The 20,837-nt window shown below is 37.4% G+C and overlaps 1 protein-coding gene across 1 annotated transcript in view; it reads right to left on the minus strand.

Annotated features, from left to right (window-relative positions):
- Window positions 1–20,837, minus strand: part of SEMA3A (semaphorin 3A) — a 166,331-nt gene that overhangs the window by 48,352 nt on the left and 97,142 nt on the right. Inside the window, exons 5-6 of the mRNA XM_054178150.1 lie at window positions 17,373–17,466; window positions 10,720–10,839 (exon numbers count right to left, since the gene is read on the minus strand). Coding sequence (XP_054034125.1) covers window positions 10,720–10,839; window positions 17,373–17,466 — 214 coding nt within the window. The remainder of the gene's footprint in view (window positions 1–10,719; window positions 10,840–17,372; window positions 17,467–20,837) is intronic.

The following is a 20,837-nucleotide window of genomic DNA, read 5'->3' on the forward strand; positions in this document are numbered from 1 at the left end:
ACAGTTTTGTAACTATGTATTTTCTCTCCTCTGTTGAAAGGTTATAAAAATATTAAGGTGCCCTTCAGTTACATGGCCTTCATGATTGACGTATCATAGTACCTCAGAAATAATAAAACTATCAAACCCACAAAGAAATTAATAAATCTAAATTTAACTCCAACAGATGCTCTGTTTCTTGACCTCACATGCTCTTTGTGCCCTGCCTACCACATCACAAAATACTACATTAAGGCCCAGTCTTGCTCTAGTAAAGTCAAGAGCTATAACTCTGCTAAATAAGTCAGAATATATCCTTGAGAATGGAGCTTAATATTAACTTTGCAATTCTTTTGTAGTATGGCTTTTGAATAGTGCTCTTGAACTACCAGAATGTGTTATCAATGTTTTAAATACATTGATGCTTCTACTTTGCTGTAAAAATAGGCTTTTAATACAGGATGGTATTTGGCAATGTAGTACCAGCCATCAGTTTGATATCAGCCATGACATTATTTAATTTTCAGAATCACAGAGGTTAAAGCTCACTGAACTATAAACAGTTGGAAACATGGAGTGTAATCCCCAGGCACAGCTCTGCACAAGCTGTAATTTAAATCATATTGCATGCTAAGCTGAAAAGGCAGTGCAGGTCCCAGAGGGTATGAATAAATCTACAGTCACTGATTTGCCACACGCATTTGTGTTAGGATTCTGTAACTGTGCAAATGCGATGTCTTCCTTTAGTGCAGAGGACTTGTCATCCACTGAGATTTGTAATTAAATAAACCAAAGAACAAAAGCAATTACTTACCCTTACAAGCATTCAGACTGGAATTTACATGATTTCATGAACAAAGAGAAGGGCAAGTTATGGAGACAAAGGGAGGCTTTGAGTCTGCACCTTAATTAATCTGTGTCTAATGCTAGCTGAGATTTTAATGTACAGACCAGGTATTCAAATACCTGGCTTACTTTGAACTAGTAATTCCATCAATGCAAACTCACTGTGAAGTGGATGTTTCTCCATCTAAGGAGCCAATTATGTTTCCAGCTGGCTATGCGCCACATCAGGTGCCGGCTTTGAGCAATCAGTTGTGTTAATTGCAAGCAATACTGAATGCCTTTTGGGACAAGCAATTCATGGTTCAGGAATGTTAGTGTAAAGGGGGTAAGGTTCAGCCCTATTACCAAGAACAACTCATAAAGTTTGTATAGGTTGCAGACTAACAGTTGTAATTTTATGGAATGGGGAAAAGAGGTAAGAACAGACTAGAGGGCTGTATCCTCACATCATTACCTCTGCTAGGTGTGCTGGGCATCTCCGTTACTTGATTGGCTGATGGCTATGTAATGGTGGAGTCCATATTTTCAGCTCAGCAGCTCTGTCCCCCCATTCCCCTGGTTCTGTCAGGTATTCTGATCCATGCCCACAAGTTCAAGACATAAGCTCAAGAGAAAACTATATCAACTGCCCACGAACAAGGTCTCCTCCACATTTGTTGGCATTTTCCTTTTTTCTTTTTGTTGTAGGGGAAAATAACAATTAAAATAAAAATGTGTAGGAGTTATTTGATGTAAAGGAAATATTATAAAGGCATAAATAACAGTGAATGGCATAAATCAATGTTGAAGGGCAGATTTATATAAAAAAATAGCCACTGAAGAAATAGAGCATACTAATGAAGTTAGCACTACAGTGAGCAGTAATCTGTAGATCTTTCTTGGCTGCACTAGGTATATTCTCATTTATTATCATCTAAAGATCTGATTTGTGGTATTTTTAGTAAGTAACTTTTGTCTCAGTACCTGAATGACTTTTATCTAGTCTATCTGTTTGCAAGGGTTGATTTCTAATACGTTTGTCTGTGAGTCTTGGCACTAGCACCATTTAAAAGATGAAACCTCACCCAGTGTTGGAGGTGATGAATGGAAAGCTTGGATTGAATCTTCAGGAATAAAGAGAGTCAGTGTGTGGTAGGGAGGAACTGGTATAAGCCTCAAAGTCTGCAGGTGCTTAGAAACAGCATGGAGGCTCAGGAAGCGTCTCTAATACCCTTTAGAGGCTCAGTCCCTGGTGTCCCACATGGCTGTATAAAGGAAACTTCTTAAAACAAAGCCATCTTATTTCTCCCTTTAACACAGACTAAAACATTGCCAAACACTTCTGCGTCTGAAGCTGTGAATTTCATTAAATTCAATGCAACTTGCTCAGCACTCTCTATTTTTGTGTGGCTGAAACCTCTAATTCTCCTCCCACCGCCCCACGGCCAGCATGCTCTAGTCACATCACACTTAACCTTTGCCTTGGCTTCTCAAAAAAGAATTTGTTTCACTCTATTCACGGCTTCAACAGTTTGGCAAACTGCTCTTGTGTGCTGCGCTGGGCCTTTATATTGAACACACTAATCTGATTGTTTTTCCACTCTACAAACTTTGGGTCAACAATCAAGCCACTGCCAGAAACTAATTAATTTGCAAACAGGCCCCATTTTCACAGGGGGAGAGCTTTTGAAACCTGTGTCAGCAGAGCTGGTCACACCATGGTGACATGCATTGTCATGGCATCCACTTTTCTGGGTAATTCTTCTCACTAATTTTTCACCACACACATGAACTCAAATTACCCAGTCAACAGTAAATCTCTATTGAATGCCCACCTAACTCTGAACATAGTGGCCTGAGAAGAGGAAATTGGTATTGACAGGGTCAACACTCATTAAATTGATGGCTAGAGCAGAAGAGAAAAAAAACAAAACAAACCAAAACACAACACATAGAAACATAGAACACAGAAAAAAGGCTGAGATGTATGTCATATGTCAGTGAAGAGGGCTGTAACAAATCTATTCCAGTTTTTATAAATCCATTAATATTCTGCTGTGTGGTTCCTTACAAGTGGATTTTTGCTTAACTGCTTAGTTACTTTTGTAGGCACAAAAGAAGGCATAATTTGGTAGCTAAAAGTCACTGTTCCAAACATTAGAGCTGCGATGAGCCAGCATAGAAATCTCAGAGATAATGAGAAACCTACTTGACTTTGCAAGGACTGTAACATAGGATTTGTCTTTGGCATCCTGCTACCTAATCTAAACCTTTCTTTTCCTTCAGTTGATTCAGATGTTTGCAAAAATCATAATTACAAAGAAATCATAATTACAAAGAAATCATAATGACAAAGAAATTGTGTAATTAAAGTGAGGCCTACAACAGAAGTGAAACTAATTTCAATTTTAGAACCTTAACATGTCACCTCTTCTGGACAAATTACCTTTTGTTCTGTATTGAAGTTCAACTCCAGGGCAAGAGGAGTGGATTCCTATGAACTGATGCATGTGGGTAATATATTTATATTCATATTTATATTTATGCTTATATTTATACATATACAGATTTGTATAGATAGATACGGTCCTTTTAACCATATGTTAACTGAATGTAACACATGAAGCTTTCCAGCAGAGATCATCGCCATGGATACCACTGCTTGAGTTATGTAGAGAGTTTGCCAACTTATGCAAATAGACCATCACTTTACAAAGCTGTCCATTGTCAACTCTACAAGTCATCCATTGAAATAAATACATACAAATAAGCAAAACTTCTCATTGTTCATATTTTTTTAAACAAAACCAGAATCACCATGACAACAACAAAAATAAAATAAACAAACAAAAAACCCCCAACCAAACAAAAAACATAAAAAAAATGTCTAGAGCACATAGAATATCACTGTGACTACTGGTAATCAGACAATTACTGGTGTTTAGTAATTGGTATGAGAAGGCTACAGAGCTTGAGACATTCAGGAGCAAGAATGTTACTCCTACAGTGAGCTCATGCAGCTGAGTTTTCACTCAGTTCCTACTGCTAGAGGTGGGAGATAGACTCTAGATTTGTTCATCATGAGTATATCTATAAAAAGTAACTCACCTAGGTCATTAAATCTGATTTTGATCACTGAAGCACGAATTGCCCTGTACAGCCAGGTACTCTGCTTTATCCAAATCTAGCACCTAGCCAGAGGCTGTTACAGCTGATTTGTCCAATTTCTTTCCCAGAAAAGTCAGAGCATAGATGATGGGAAGGGCTGCACTCAGATCTCACCCCAGCATGAGACTCGCCAGGATTTACTAGTTTGTTGACTTGGTATTGTACCCACCACTGACATAAACTCCCTAAAATGTAGCAATTCTAAGGAGCATCACTATAGATTGTTTCAGTGTACAGGAGTGAGCCTAGATCCCCAAGCTGACAATCACTTCCAAGTCTCTGTTTAGGGAAAGACTATGCACTAACCTCTTCAGGACTGAGGTCATATTCCATAGTGCTTGTTTTGAGAGCTAGGAACTCTTTTCCTAATAATGTATTATGTGCAGCAGAAAAAATGCTTCGTGTACAAAACACTCACAGCTCCCTCATTTTTGATCTTATATGCTTTATAAAGACAGTCATGGTATGAATTGTAGCAAAGCATGGTTTTTAATCTACACTCACAGTTACTATTTTTTGCTGTGGATAATAAGGCTGACTCAGCTACAACCCAGCAAGGATGCCATGGTTAACAATGTAATATACCCATACTCTTAAGAAAGAAATTATTATTTCAGAAAGTCTACATTTCTTCCAAGACAGAAAGAATGGGTTGTAATAAAAATGTATAGAGAAAAGACTTGTTAGATTTCAATATAAAAAACAATTTACAATTCATATTAAATCTCTCAAATTTGGAACTATAGTTTTAAGGGAAAAAAAAAAAAATCTTGTAAATTGAGTTTGTATGCCATCCTGTGCACACTATTATGCCACTATCACCATAGTTTCTGAGTACTTCCTAGCACTGTGTTAGGTGACATTAGCATTTGTCACACATGGAATTTATCACTGTGAAATTATTTATTACTATTCTTAGCAATGAAGATAATAGGACTGGAGGTGGGAGAATGTATTGGGTGAGAAATGAGACTTGCATATATGGACATGTTTTGCTCCTTCAAGGGTTGGAGTTGTTCATGCCTGTATAAGCAGTGGTGGGGAAGTGTGGGACTTAGTCCACACTACAGCCTGCATGACAGGATATGTCAGCTGACAAATTTGGTTCACATATAGAAATACATATTTTAAATGCAACACCCCCCCCCCCCCCCCCAAACCTTGCAGGGAAAAAAAAACAAACAGACCAACAAAAAAATCGACAACAACAAACCAACCAAACCCCCAAAACAACAACAACAAAAAGCAAACAAAACCCCCAACAACACCAAAAAAGCTGACAATGAAAAAAATCACACACAAAAAAATTACCCTTACTGTTTTCATCGGTAAGGTTGTTTAAATATGCCCTTGCAAATTTATGGGGATGCAGATCCAAATGAGACTTCTTGTTCGACTCATTGCAGTCCCCTGTGGTGTCAGGCAAATGTGCTATATTACAACATATAAAATGTTATCTAAATTCCTCTTAACACCAGCCAGGCTGTCTCACTGACTACTTTTATTGGGCAGCTTTTTCTAATTTCATTCCCCCCATGACTCAAAACTTCTAATTTAAAGGATAAATATATTCTATGTAATTCATACCCTATTTGGAGGGTGTGGAAGGGTGCTGTTTGTACTTTTTAACATCCTTTATTTCAATATACCTTTTTTTGCTGGAGATTTTATTATTTATAGCATTCATCACCTCTTTTCTGCAAGAACATCTCAGATGTATTTTATGAAATAATTCCCAGGTGGCAGGGTGGTTGGGTCCTGTCTATGCTGGCAGGCCAGCCATTTTCCCCACCTGCTTACCTTTGATAGCATATATTTTAGTGCCTTCTGTATATCTGGATTGGGAATGTGTAAGAGGTAAACTGGAAGGTGGGAATCTAGGAAGGCATTTAAGGACATGGAAGGGGGGAGGGGCATCAGTGGGTACATATAAGTTGCAAAAGGGTTTGGTGTGGGTGACCAAAATCAAGCTACACATTGAAGGATGCAGCAAATGACACATTTAAATCTCATCAGAAGTAATTGGAAGAAGGCAAATATTAATTTCTAAACATCTTGACATTTAACTGGAGAGGTAAAAATCTTATAAACTAGCTGCAGTCTTGTCTTTCTCTTGCCATGCGTTCCTCCACTGTTCAATATATACATATTCAAAATTATACATGTATGTAGCCAGTGCTGGGACCCTCCAAAAACCTCCATGAGCAGAAACAACATAAAGTGATGGCTAGAGTTCTGTATGAATTCCAGGAGAGTATCAAGCCTGTGTTTCTTGTCTGTGACATTTAAGAGGGCATTTTCTTTTTTTATTGAAGAGTCACTCAGCTTCTATAATTCTCAGCTGTTTATGTAACCATAAAGATTATGGAGGACAATAACCCAAAGGAAGTAAGCACAGCTAATACACTGCTTTAAAAATTAAGCCATAGACAGTATGCTAAAGTAATATCAGAGAGATGGTCTAAACCCATATAAAGCAAGGAAATTCCAAGTCAAGGCTGGAAGTTCAGACTGACAGTCTCCCTCATCTGTCTAGTAAAGAGGGTGAGCGAGGCCAATATTCTCTTACTTTTCTGGGATGCAAATTCGCAATACTCTCTTAAGTCAACTTGTGTGCTTTCATTTCCTTACATATCTTCTGGAACCCAACTCTATTTTGCTTTTAAAATAAATATTTATAGTCCTTCATTTTACAAAATGTTAACAACTTAAATCCAGATCGCCTGTGCTCACGTCAGGGAAGGTGAGAGTGGCTCTAAGCTTTCCTTCCACTCCCTTAATCTTCATTTTGAAAAGTGCTTTCAGTACAATGCTTTTGCATTGCTTAGCATTTGCTTTGGTACACCACACTGTCATTTCTGCCTTCTTGCCTCCAGCCATGCCCTCAGACCTTCCATGAATGTTAGCAAAAACTGCGTGTGGTTCACCAGGGATCTCTCAGGTACCAGGAAAAGATTTTCCAATCTGCTCAGGCCTCCTAATCATTATTTTTTAAAAAAATAATATTTCTGAAGCAATTCATAGAAGCAGGACCTGATCTACACTGTGGTGAAATAATGCTCCTTCTGACGGCTCTAAACTGTTAAAAGGCAATAGTACATTTAAAAGAAAACATGGATTTTGCCTACAGGCAAGACTCTGTAAGATTTCTGTGTAACATCAAAACCATTGCTATTTACAGTAACACTGGGCATGAGTTTGGGGTTTTTTTGGTTGGGTGTTTTTGGGGGTTTCTGTTTTGTTTTGTTTTGTTTTGTTTAATTTCAGGGTTTTTTTTTTCCTTGACCCTCACTGGAATCAACTAAAACTGTCAAAACCTTTTGTGCAGAGAAACTCTTATCATACCAGAGGAGCCAATGTCCAGGGTGAGCACACATATGCCTTATAATAAAGTATATGATTCAGTCCAGGGCATTGGACTGCAGCTTTTTATATCCAAGATTACTTCCCTCAGCACCAACTTATTTTACTGTGTTTTTGCAAATGCCTCCATATCACATCTGGCCAACACCGTATCAATAATTAAATATACACTGCTACAGTGACTGATGTACGGCTCCCTAGCTTCTAGATGAATGCAACTACAAGGCTACAGAATCAGTCTCCCTTGCTTTATTTGGCTTGGTGACTGTTTAATTATTTATACAAAATGAAATGTCTTTAGAAGCCTGTGAGTATTTAATATTTTTAAAAGTCTTTAAAAGCCTTTAAGAGCTGCTGGTCAGCACCTTCCCTTGGGCTGGGCACAGTTCAAAGCCCTCTTCCCAGCAACATTTAATTTCTCACAAAGGTGGAGCCTCTCCAAAAAGTGACTGTGTGATCTCTGTAGCAACTCTGTGTTCATACTTAAATCCAAAAACTTAATCACTCTGTGCAATGCTGTCCTGTTTTCACATTACTTAAAGGTAATATTTAAATTTTGGGAAAGGTTCTCAAGTTCTTCATGTGCAACTGTCTCTCCTCTCCATTTTTGGTACCAAACAGTTGAGTTTTCCACACCTTGTCAGTTCTTAGCCTCAATATGATAAAAAAAAACAGGTTCAAGTTCCTGCTCTGAATGGAGTAAACATTAGCAATTAAAATTTCATGTCTCACCACCTAGCTTATTAAACTGCATGGGGGTGAGTAGTTTGATCAGGACTGCTGTTCTTGTCCAGCTTTCAGTATATGACCATTAGAATAGTGGCTTTTATCCTGAGGCTAAGCACACTATAGAAAGCAATTATAAAAACAAACTCACCACTACATAGCAATCTGTTTTTTACTAAAAACTCAACCTGCAAACTTAAGATTCAAAACTTACAGAGATCTTTAAAAAAGCAGGGTGCATCTCATCCTTCAATGAGAACTTGTTCGTTAGAAGTATACACCCTTTAAATGTGTGCTAATACAAAGCTCCTTTTAGAATTATATGTAAAATAGAATAATGACCAAAAAAAATAATAATCAAAGGACTGGCGAGTCTGCAGAGCTTCAAACCCTAATTATTATCAGTTTTGGATTTCCCTGTTACATGCTGAAATAAGGAGTACTGTGTGGAAAGGCTGCCAGGGTGTTATCACTGGGAAATTAAGAGAAAAAAAGAGTAGCTTTTAAAAGGAACAATGCAGTGCAGATTTTGACAACCTTTTGTCTTAGGAAGGTAAATTTATTAAGTTGCAATGAAGGGATAGATTTCAAAAATGCACTTAAGGATTATTCTCTATTAAATTATGGACAGCTATGAGAATAATTTCTACAAGCATCAGTTTGATTGTTACATTTCTTTTTAAATTAGCTTGAAACTTTCCATACAGGAATACAGTGTAAGAACTGCATGTACTGAATTGAAAATCATCTTCACTGTGTGCTATGATAGACACTGACTTTCTACTTCTATGCTCATTTTGGATAATACTTAAATTTTAAAGAGCTTGAAGGTCATCGGCTCTTTATATACAACTGTCTTCTCCTCTCCCAGAGCACAAAGCTGTTGTGGTTTCTGTACCCTATCAGATGTAACCTTAGTGCTAATTTGGGAAAAGCAGTTCTCATGTTCAGTGCTGAAAGACTGATAACCCAATCCACAAACGAATGACATATTTTCAACAATGAAGTACAGGGGCTGTGGCCAGTGGCTGTGCTTTCTCACTATATAAATCTTCCTGACTCAACTGTCATTGTCGAATTCTACTGCACAAAAGCAGATTTTGCTTGCATGATTGGACTTTATGTCATGGTGACTATCATAACAAAAGTGAGTGTTATCTTTAGCATATTACTACAAAGAGAAATGGATATGTCTATAACCTCTGTACTTCACTGTCTCCTGAAGTCCAGAAATCTTGTCTATTATTATAATAAAATAACCCAATGAACAATGTTACTGGACAAGCATGAACTGCAGAACTGAGGTATGACAGACTTGAATCTTGTCTCACAGTAGTCTACATGATTACAGCAAATCTATCAGGACTAAAATCATATTCACACAGCTTGTCATATTAAAATGCAGATTCATACACGTCATTACATACACATTGACATGATACATATATCCAATGCATTTGTCATATATAGAGTTTATCCAACATGCAATAACAGTTTGTGCTTTTAATTAAGAGTTAGGGACTGGTTTTGCTTTGGATTGTATATACAGTTAATATGATAGACAGTATGATACTAGAAGTTCCTAAATGGAAGTAGTAAGAAACTGTTGTTAAACATGGTCTGCTCTTACACATTAAAAATGTGTGAACAGTTTGCACTAAATTGCAAAACTGCATTAAGAAACCTGGACCTTAGCACAGACATAAATAATGTGGCTAGGAAGTGAAAACTATGTAACAAAATACTTTGTGAATTCAAAAACAGGACTGCAGATGCAAGCAGCATATACAGCAAATGTGTCTAGTTAACTCTTTAAATATTAAACTATAAATTAACTCAAGGTAACTACAGTCAGTATTACTGGCTTACTTAAATCATGTGTCAGCTTTCTCAGATTGATGAATTCTCATTTCTATAATGATCACATTTTTTGAATAGCTAAAGCTAAGTTTAATTCAATTTAAGTTATTGGAACTTTGACTTCAGTAGAACTTGGATAGAGTAGCCATATGCAATTTTGGTACATGAAGCCAAACCCAGATTTTCTCCAAAAACTATCCCTCCCCATACATGCAAACAACCAACTACAGACCTGACTAGCAATATCCATGCAATGCCAGCTGTTGTTCCTTATTAAACTATTGAATATTTTGAAACCAAATAGTTTGGAATGCCCAGGACCCTTTTCACTTTTGCCAAAGTATGGACATCTCTGACCTACTCAGGGAGGTCTGCTGATTCACTTTCTGCTGGACTTTGGTGGTCAGCATCAGACTCCCTTCATTGTAGTAAAAAATATAGCTTGTACAAGGCATAGTCCTGCCCAAGTGTCTGTAGTTATTTTATGTTCATGTGTGGCTGATGCCTTCACAAGCATTAAGCTTCTGTCCAACTTGCACTCTAGATCAATCTGCTCCTGTTGCAGCAGCCATAGTGTCTGTATATGTTTTACATTTACTGACACCCCCCAAATCTCAATGTAATTAAACTAAAAATGCTTCTTTATAAATCACTTTGATTAGCTTAACTGGTTTAAGACAAAACTCTGCTCCAAATGAAAGAGGGGTGTATATGTCACAGATGTTGCTGGAACAAAGCTGTGTTACTGGTCTTTAAAGACTAGATGAATGTAATTGGATAAATGTACATTTTACATACCATTTAGCCACCGGGAATCATGCTGCTCTGTTCTGATTGGATGGTGATGCCCCAGAGTTCGGAAAATGGCAAAATCCCTGCCCATGAAGTCTGCTGCTGTGCCAGAGTACAGTTCTCCATCTGTGGGAGGACATAATTGTAAGCAACATTTCTCAATTTTCCAGTCATGCTAAGTCAGAAAAAGCTGTCAGTCCTATATTTACATTACACCGATAGGGATAATGAGGAAATTACAAAGCAATAACCCATATGAAATGTATTGTCATTGAAAAGAGATTAGGACCATTTTCTCACTGCAGAGCTTAACCGTAACCTCTCTCAAATGAGCAGTATCTCGTGACTGCCAGTGTAGCCACTTCTCAGAAATATGTTTGGATTCTTAGACTGGAAGAGTACACCTATCCTTGGCAATGGTATGCAGACTCCAATAACCTACGTAATTGTAAAGTTACCCTGTTTTGAACAGGAGTTTGGATGGAAGATCTCAAGAAGTTTCTAGCAAGCTCTTGGGTTTTTATGACTGTGTTGGGCATTAGAATCCAGCTCATTCACTCTTGGCTCAGAAAGTCCTTCAGTCCCTTCAATCTTTCCTATAGACAGTTTTCTGTCTGTATGCAGTTACTTTCCATTTTTCTCACTTTTTTTTTTTTTTAATAACTTTTTTTTTTCCTAAGAAAGCAAAGTAAGCAGATCCTCAGAAACCAGTATCTTCAAGGAGAAAGCTAGAACGTGTCTTTCTTCTCTGGCCACCTTTGTAACTGATGTACTGGCAAAAGGCAACAGCTAAGGGAGAAAATAAATGAGATCATTCCCTGCTAGCTTGACCTCATGTATATTACAGTGAACAAATGAGTTAAAAATTGATCTGTGACACTTTGGCCTATAAGAATAGAATAGGGTAGGAGAGCTTTGCAGAGTGACCTTGACAGGCTGGAAAGATGGGCAGAGTCTAATGGCATGACATTTAACACATCTAAGTGTCGGGCTCTACACATTGGCCACAACAACCCCATGCAGTGCTACAGGCTGGGGTCAGAGTAGCTGGAGAGCAGCCAAGCAGAAAGGGACCTGGGGTTACTGGTTGATAGTAGGCTGAACATGAGCCAGCAGTGTGCCCAGGTGGCCCTAGAAAGCCAATAGCATCCTAGCTTGTATCAGGAATGGTGTGGCCAGCAGGAGCAGGGAAGTCATTGTGCCCCTGTACGCTGCACTGGTTAGGCCACACCTTGAGTCCTGTAACCAGTTCTGGGCCCCTCAGTTTAGGAAAGATGTTGACTTGCTGGAACGTGTACAGAGGAGGGCAACAAAGCTGGTGAGGGGTTTGGAGCACAAGCCCTATGAGGAGAGGCTGAGGGAGCTGGGGTTGCTTAGCCTGGAGAAAAGGAGGCTCAGGGGAGACCTTATTGCTCTCTACAACTACCTGAAGGGAGGTTGTAGCCACGTGGGGGTTGGTCACGCCTTCCAGGCAACTAGCACCAGAACAAGAGGACACAGACTCAAGCTGCGCCAGGGGAGGTTTAGGCTGGATGTTAGAAGAAATCCATCACAGAGTGGTTGCCCATTGGAATGGGCTGCATGGGGAGGTGGTGGAGTCACCATCACTGGAGGTGTTTAGGAGGAGACTTGATGGGGTGCTTGGTGCCATGGTTTAGTTGATTAGATAGTGTCAGATGATAGGTTGCACATGATGATCTCGAAGGTCTGTTCCAACCTGGTTTGGTCTATTCTATTCTATTCTATTCTATTCTATTCTATTCTATTCTATTCTATTCTATTCTATCTGGCACATACCATCTCCTAGTTGGAGATTAAATTCATAGCATTAGAGCACCTATGTGCCTCTCCTCAGCCAGCTGAGAAGTACCATGGAGGAAACAAAGAAACAGCCTAAATTCAAAGGTCTAGGTACAGTTAAATACCTGTCAACCACCAGAGAGAAGGAAAATAAGTACAGAATAATCAGACCCACAAAAAACAACTAGAGATCAAAGCATAATATATATTTTTCTGGCATTAATGTAGTCCTTATTCATCAAATTACTCAGAATTCAAAATTTTCAGGACTGTAACCATTTACACCTGTATGTGAGATATCTTACCCTACACTTCCAATGTGGAATTAAAGTGTATTAATGCTTCCAACTACTATTTTCAACCTACTAATTTTAAATGGGTCTCCTGTGAAAAATACAAATTTGAAGATAAAATTACTCTTTCTTCAAGCTAAGGTAATAATTTTTTTCATGGTCATGATGAATTGTACCATGTCCTAATTTTAAAACACCCTTTAGGAACAAGTTTATAATTTTCACGGTAATTTTAGGTATTTCCATAGTGGGACAATCAGATCCAAGCATGCCTATTGGATATCACTAGCATCTTTTCCCAGAACACTGACACCATGAAATTATCAATTGAACCTACAGTGGCCCTCTACCATATGGTAGTCATGAAAGTCAGGAAGGGTGAAAACATGATAGTGGAAAGGCGTGGAATTGAATGAATTCACAGCAGAGATTAGAAGCAAATAGACCAGTCGTGCCCAGCAGGAGGTGTAATCAGAAGTGAAACAGAACAGCATATCATTAATTAACAATTTATCATTCCTCTATGTCATTTTTAACTTTTTTTTTTTTAAAGGGAGACAATCACTTAATTATAGTGATTGTAATGTGCAGTGTAGGCACCTGAGATTTTAAAGAACACGAAACCATTTGCTTGTAAAAAGAGCTTTGATGCTGTGCTTAACCTTTCTTTAACCTTATCTTAATTTTCTTGTCTTTCAGTCCCTAGTGAGTTCTGATAAATCAATATAAATCAAAGGGGGAAAGAAAAAAAACAAGGTCTATTTTGCTTCCTAGTTATCAACACATCTAAAGGTCAATCAAGAAAGGAAAAAAGGATATATATTTAATATTGAATTCTTAAAATTAAACCAAATATAGGTCAGAAACTCATTGAAGTTATACATTTGCAATATTCTGAATTGTAAGGGGTTTTGGCACCTCAGCTTCTAACTCAATATATAAACACCACCAAAAGTAACATGTATTCCAGGTTTGAATAAGTTCAGGCCAGTAATTTTTCATGCTTATGAAGCTTTTATGGCTTATATTTTTTTCATCTGTGGTGACAGAGTGAAAGTTTTTCTAATAATGGACTTCAGCATGTTCCAAAGAGGGAAAGGTCTGTAGAAACTAGCTGACCTTTCTTTGCTTTATACCACAGCCCCTCTAAGTTTCGGTATAGCTAAACCAGTGTCTGCAGTTTCAACTCATTTTCTGTAGTCATGCAAAAAGGGGATTTTGACTTCTCCCAGATAGAAATACCAAGGAATGCCATTTATTTTTGTAAGGGCTTTAGATAATTTTTGTTAAATTAAGGTGAGCCTCAAGTCATGTCCCAGATGTGCACATCCTTTAAGTTAGTACTATTCAAAAGCTACATGAGAAGCTACACAGAAGTACATTCATCTTTATTACCCTATGCAGATCTTCTTTTTGACTGAAGTTTACTAAATGTTGTTCTAGAAAATTATTTGTTAATGTCATGGATGGTTTTTACTGCACTATTTCCATTCACAGTAATTTTAAAAGCAGTTTTCACTAACTTTAAGAGGAAAGTGGAAATGAACAAAATGCTGTCTCCTCACTAATTTTTTTCTTGCCTATCCCAATACAACTTCTTTAAACTAACACATTCCATGATGTTTTCTCCTATGATTACATTCTTTATGGAATACACACTAGCAGTGCCCAGGGACTGCTTAGTCTCCACATTTTCATTCATTAGCCTGCTCAAATGGAAATCGTTTACTTAGCAGCACATAGATGGGAATGGCTGAACAAAGCCTTACATTTCTAGGAACTAATTATATTGTGTTCCCAGCTGCCATTTACTTTAGACTAGAGTAGCAATAACAATCTTTAACAAACAATTCTTAAAAAATATAATGAAAAATGTTTGCAGGTGGATGGAACAAGGAATGTTCCAATGTATGGAAAAATATTGGAACAATTTAATAATGATGAACTGTTTGGTTTGGTTTCGTGTTCGTTTAAAAATAAAATAAAATTGGAGAATGGGAAAAATGAAAATAATTTTTATAGCTATACAAGTTTATTTAATCTGAAATATAAAATAGGAATCCTGAGTACTAACAGCTATTAAAGGTCCTTTTTTGCAAATTAACCTTGGTGTTTTGCCCAAATTCCATCTTGAGTAATTACATTTCACTTACCTAAGATTTACCTTCTAGTTACAGAGTCAAGAACATACTCTTTTCATAATCTCTGTTTAATGTTTCTGATGAATAACAGAAGTTATTTTTTCCCTTCTGTATTTAAATACATAAAATACTATTACTTATCAGCCTTCTATCTTCCAGATAGTTACCCTGTATTGTTAATTATAACACTGCATTATAATGAGTGCCAGATAATTGTTTTACACACAGTTGCCCTCTTGAACCTAAGGTACCATGGTTGCTTGTGAGGATAAATAGTTCTAGCTCAGGAGAAGGGAAGAAGCAGTCCATCCATGTTCCCTATGGTGTTAGGCATTTGTTGTCAGGCTCCTCTGTCCTTCATGCTCTGCTCACTGCTTCACTCCAGTGCTACCTCCTTCAGAAAGCAGCAGAACCAAACCTCTCCATACAGTCACTGGCAGAGTGGGCCAGTTCATTTCCTGCTCCTCACTAATTTTGAAGGGAGGAAATTATTTTGCCTGGGGTCATCATTCTAACCGTAAACATTTACCATTTATGCTTTTTTTGGCAAAGATAAAAAGTGAGTTGCTCTGAACAAATAGTGAATCTGGTGCACACTTTCTGAAATACATGGGGAACCTCTGCAGTAAAGGGTTGAAGTAAATGCAACACTATAATCAGTAACACAAGATGACTGTAAGGCAGCTATGAGGAGGCTGAGAAGAAAGGGTCTTCATGAGCAGGATGCTGGAATGTTAATTTTATCATCACCCTGAGCTTTGTAAAAGTCAAGTAGAAATCAATCACTGGCTTTGAATGTTGAATTTGTGCCATTTTCTATAGGGCTAATACATCCAGGGCTCTAACTGTAGCCTGATTCAAAACACAGTATCATACTCAGTCTACTGTTTATTAGGAGGAAAAAGACATGGGTTGAAAATTATAGTGATAGGAAGTGGGCTCAAGAAAGCAAAGATGTTTAAAAGACATGAAATCTAAGCCAAGGGAATTAAGATAATCATATTTGTGCTGGACTGAGGCAAAAAAAAAAGAAAAAAAAAAAAGAGGAATGTGAAAAGCTAGACGTTGTTGGCTTTGTGCAGTTGCATTCCGGGTATACCATGTAATACTGGCTTGTCATCATTCTCCTTCTTTATTGTATATTAAAGTAAATAGTAAAGCTATTTCCTTGAGAGTAGCTCTGCCACAAATTTAAGCTGCTCCAGGCATTAATTTATAAACTGGCTGTTTACATACACATTTTCTTCCTTTCTGTTTGTACAGGGTACAAGTTGGAGCAAGATGTGGACGTCTTTCCTGTTTTTCCTGTTAAAAAGTGCATGTCCCCAGGGTGGCTCATCACCTGTGTTTGTTAGGGGCTTCCAAGACCAGGAAACGAGGCACACTTAAGACTAGATTTTTTTTTGCTACTTTGAATAGCTTGATTTTTAAATGTACTGTAAACATAAGGAGGATAGATGGTGGGCAAAGCCCTGGAATAAGTACAGTTGCGTTGTCATTTCCCACAGCCTTCTGAGATAAGAGAATCTACCGTTTTCTGAAACTCCTGACCCATTGGATTAGACTGCTAGAAAAGTCCTACACCTGGCCAGAGCCATTACACAAAGAACTATTTGTTTCACTCTGAATTTATCACAAAACATCTTTTTGCTCTTTTTCGTTTGGTTGTTGGGGGTTTGTTGTTGTTGTTTGGTTTGTTTTGGTTTTGTTTCATTGGGTTTTTTGGTGTGCTTTTTTTTTTTTTTCCCCACAGGAGAAGGAAGAACAATGATCACAATTAATTTAATTAGATACATTCAATCAATTAGATTAGTTCAATTACATTAACACATTCCAGGTGCTCTTTACAATGAAGTATTACTAATTTAGAAACACCTAATTTATTGAAATCCCTCTGTTCTGGCCAGGAGTTTAAGTCTGTTCACTGTCAGATAGATCTCTCAGATGAAACAGCAAACAAACCTGTGGCTGCTTGTATACCTGCAGCTCACGTTCAGGTACAGCTGGCTGACAGACCTTCATTGGCAACAAAACTGATGTAAGAAACTACTTATTCCTGTTCTCACTTTGCTCTTAGCTGTTTTGGAGTGACCATCAGTGTGGCCAGTCTGTAAACAGGGCAATTAAAATACCTCCACAGTCGTCTAGCTCTGAGGAGGAGAAACACTTTGAAGAATCAAGTGTTTACAGAGGTATAAAGCAGCTTTTGTGATATCTGAATCTTGGTTTATACACACCTTGTTTCTCAAGATATCTGGGTCAGCTACATTAAAAATGAAGCCAAAATTACTTTAGCCTGGAATTAAAATGCATAAACCAAAGCCTACAGCATAGGTGCTGCAAAGAGGGAGAAAAAAAAAAGTAGAAAACTGGCAACTATTTACAGCGAACACACAGCTCATTGAACTTTTATTGTGGCACATACCTATTAAAAGAGAAGCTGTCAGCAGTTTAGGATCATAAGGGCTTTTCCCTCGGCCATTTTCAAAATGTGAATCTTCCATTCTAAAAATGTTGTCCTGTGGTGTGGAAAGGAAAAATGAAAGAAAAAAACACCATTATTTGATGAAAGAACATTAAAAATAAAATTAACTAAACAGACTGAGCTATACATGACTTACAGTAAGTTTTATGGCTTCAGGAAAGTCAGATAGCATTAGGTGAGGATCTGGTGAAAGTCCCAGCGTTCTAATCAGTATCGTCTGAAGGCTACTCAAAAGCACAAATACACATGCACAGCTTGTGTCTCCTCTATTCTACTTCACATAAAATTTACATGGTTTCACTGAATTCTTTTTGTCTTTACTGAGAATATATCTGAGTAAGGGAAGAATATGTAATTTTAAACTTTTGTCTGAAAAAAGATAAAACCTGACTACTTTCCTGAAATATCCTGCAAGTGCAGATTAGTACACTATATAATGTTAAATTCTGCTTTTTGTGTCCTGAGTATTTAGTGACTTATGTTTCACACAGCCTCATATTCAATTTTAAACACATCACAAAAGCTTTATTTTCATTTTTCAGTACCATACAATGAAACTTTAAGTATACACATATATATACACACACATAGAGAGAGAGGGAGATAGATAGATAGACAGATAGTGAGTGAAAACAATGAAGAGCTTACAATATTGTATTGTTATTTTATAACCTTGATTCTCGGGTCCCTACAGCACTCACTGCTTCCACAGATTAAGAACTTCCTCCTTTCTTATTCTCGTCATCTCTTCCCAAAGACAGATTCACAGAGCTTGAAGGGCTCTCTCAATATTAAACCCAGGAGGAATTTTGTTAGCAGGAAGACAGTTGATACAGAGTATGGTCAGTGTTGACTTTGTCTTGCCAAGTTGTAAAAATCTTCAGAAATGGACTACAGAACTTTTCTGAGCACCTTCCTTTGCCTTCTTATTGAATTTTCCATGAAACAACTTATGGCTTTTGGTCCTTATTATATCATCTGCAATGGTGGTAAAGAGTGATGGTCTGTCATTTTCAGAGCTGCCCTTCAAGAAGTCATAGATTGCTCCTAAACTGTCAATTCAGCTTCAATTGGCACGTTGCAGTGTTGTGGAGGATGCAAATAAAACAAAAACCAAACCCCCAAAAAACAAACCTCAAATTTTAATCAGCAATCACTTTAGTAATGTTTATTTAATGTGAATATCATTCAGACAAACGGCTGGTGTCTTCCTTGTGAGTACAGAATTCAAGCGTTTGGAAGAAGCACTCTTGCTGGCAACCTGCCTTCCCTATCTTCCTCATCCATACTGGTCAGGCCAGATACCAAACATGCTTCCAAACGGCATTATTTTAAACCTACTGAGTTCATGTTTCTGTATCACAGGTTACAGTTTTGATTATGGTCTTGTTTAATTACATCATGCAAACACGTATCTCTGTGTGTGTATTACGTATTTTCAAAGGAACATCAAAAGGCTTCACATGTCATTCCATTTACTGGAGAAAAAGTTGGAGGGAAAATGGACTGTTAGCAAGATGGTCTCTCTGGAAGGGTTTACTGCTGTGTAAGAGAAGAAGTTTGGACGCAGCTTTGTGAAGTTTGATCCCAGAAGCCAAGCTCAATCTCCAAAGTCCTGTTCTTGTGGATGTAGCCTGCCTGATTGTATTTATGCAGTCATCCTGCACAGTATTAAGTTTCTTTCCCTTTGTCTTTCTTTCTGTCTCTTAATAGTCCAGATGCATTCCTCGCCTCTATCCAGTTTATTGACTTTGTTTCTTTTTAACCAGAAATTCATAAATAATGAAAAGTAGTTCTAAAGTTTTGCTCTAAAGTTCATATCTAGGTCTTGTGCAATAAATAAAAGTGGTAAATTGAGGAGAATACTAGTCCTCAACTACAATAATAGAAAATGGCACTAATGCTACAAGCCATTATTGAAAAACGTTATTATCAATCTATGTTTTCTTGGGATTTCTTCTTCATAGATGATTGATCAACCTGCACACCAATGGATATTTGATAAGGCTATAAAGTCAATGGCATGACAGTAAAAGCAGAATATACTCCAAGGATAATCCCATGTGTCATTATAAGACAAATACGAAACAGATGTGGAAAGTGATTTGGTGTAGGAACCATCTGATTTTTGACTGAATTCTTCTGGTTTATGTCACTGTAACTCTACTGATATTGGTGTGTAGCAGGCAAGAAAGAGTGGAGAACTGGGTCTTACCCTTCTTTTGTGTTTGTGGTATGAAACATTTGAAAGAAGAGACATGACAAGGAAATCCCACAGTGTTTTCATAATTCAGTCAAAATACAATGTAGAGATATGTACTATAAGTTTCCAAATGTATGGACAAGTATTAACAACAATAAATACAGCACTGTTAAGTGCCAAATAAATATATCATGGTTAGTCGGAAACCCCAAAGAGTTTTGATAAACGTGCTATAGGAAGTCTAACCTGTCACAAACAAAGTAACTTGTCCAAATAATTTTCTGGGTGCTCAGGTCAAACAACCTCCATGTACAAAATAAATATAGGCAGAAAAAAAATATTTTTAGCTACAATTACTTTAGCTACAAAAAACTGTGTATTCACCAAATGCTCACTGTTTTCAAAGTTTTGTGAGGCTATTATTATATAATCAAAGGCAAGAATTCATGACAAAGCAAGCTTGCCAGGGTGGAGGAAATTCTCTATAAATGACAAAAGAAAAGAGAAAAACAAAAGAAGAAGAAAAAACAAGGGGGGAAAGGTGGTGGGACAACAAAAATATTCAAATAATTGCCATTGTAACTCAACAAGTTCAATTTATTGTCCAAACCTCCTCTTTAGATGCACTAGCAGCCCAGAAGAACATTACAATGTACTTAAAATGTTTTTAAGGATCTTTGTAGCTTAAAATCTCGTTGTAGCTTGTTTTATTTAGTTGATGCTGGGTTATTAAATTCTAGGTCTAGATCTCATTGATGCTTCTCTAGAATACATAATAAAACTGGAAATAAGATTCCTTAGGTCCTGAAATTCCACAGTCTGATGACAACAACTGATTGCTGGCTCATGGTATGACATGAATTGTTCCATTTAGTAAATGGTGGTAGATTATGATTCTGGTTCCTTAAAACATGTTTTTCTGCACAGTGCATGATAAATGGCAAGACTAACACAGAAAGTATGACAGTTCAGTGCTGGTAATGAATGTAGAAGTTATTGTGATTCACATTCTTTAGCCTGATGATCCGCCATTTCAAGGCTCCAGAGATTCACTTTCAAAGAGCTACAATATGGCTGAAATATGATACTGAGTGGTGACAAGACATTGCTATTTGACAAAATTTATTTCCTAACTTACTATTGAATAGCTTCAGTCAGTCAATGTACCAATATATTATAATGTTATAGAATCAAAGAAGCAT

Source organism: Dryobates pubescens, chromosome Z, assembly GCF_014839835.1.
Source record: "Dryobates pubescens isolate bDryPub1 chromosome Z, bDryPub1.pri, whole genome shotgun sequence".
NCBI classification, from domain to species: domain Eukaryota; kingdom Metazoa; phylum Chordata; class Aves; order Piciformes; family Picidae; genus Dryobates; species Dryobates pubescens.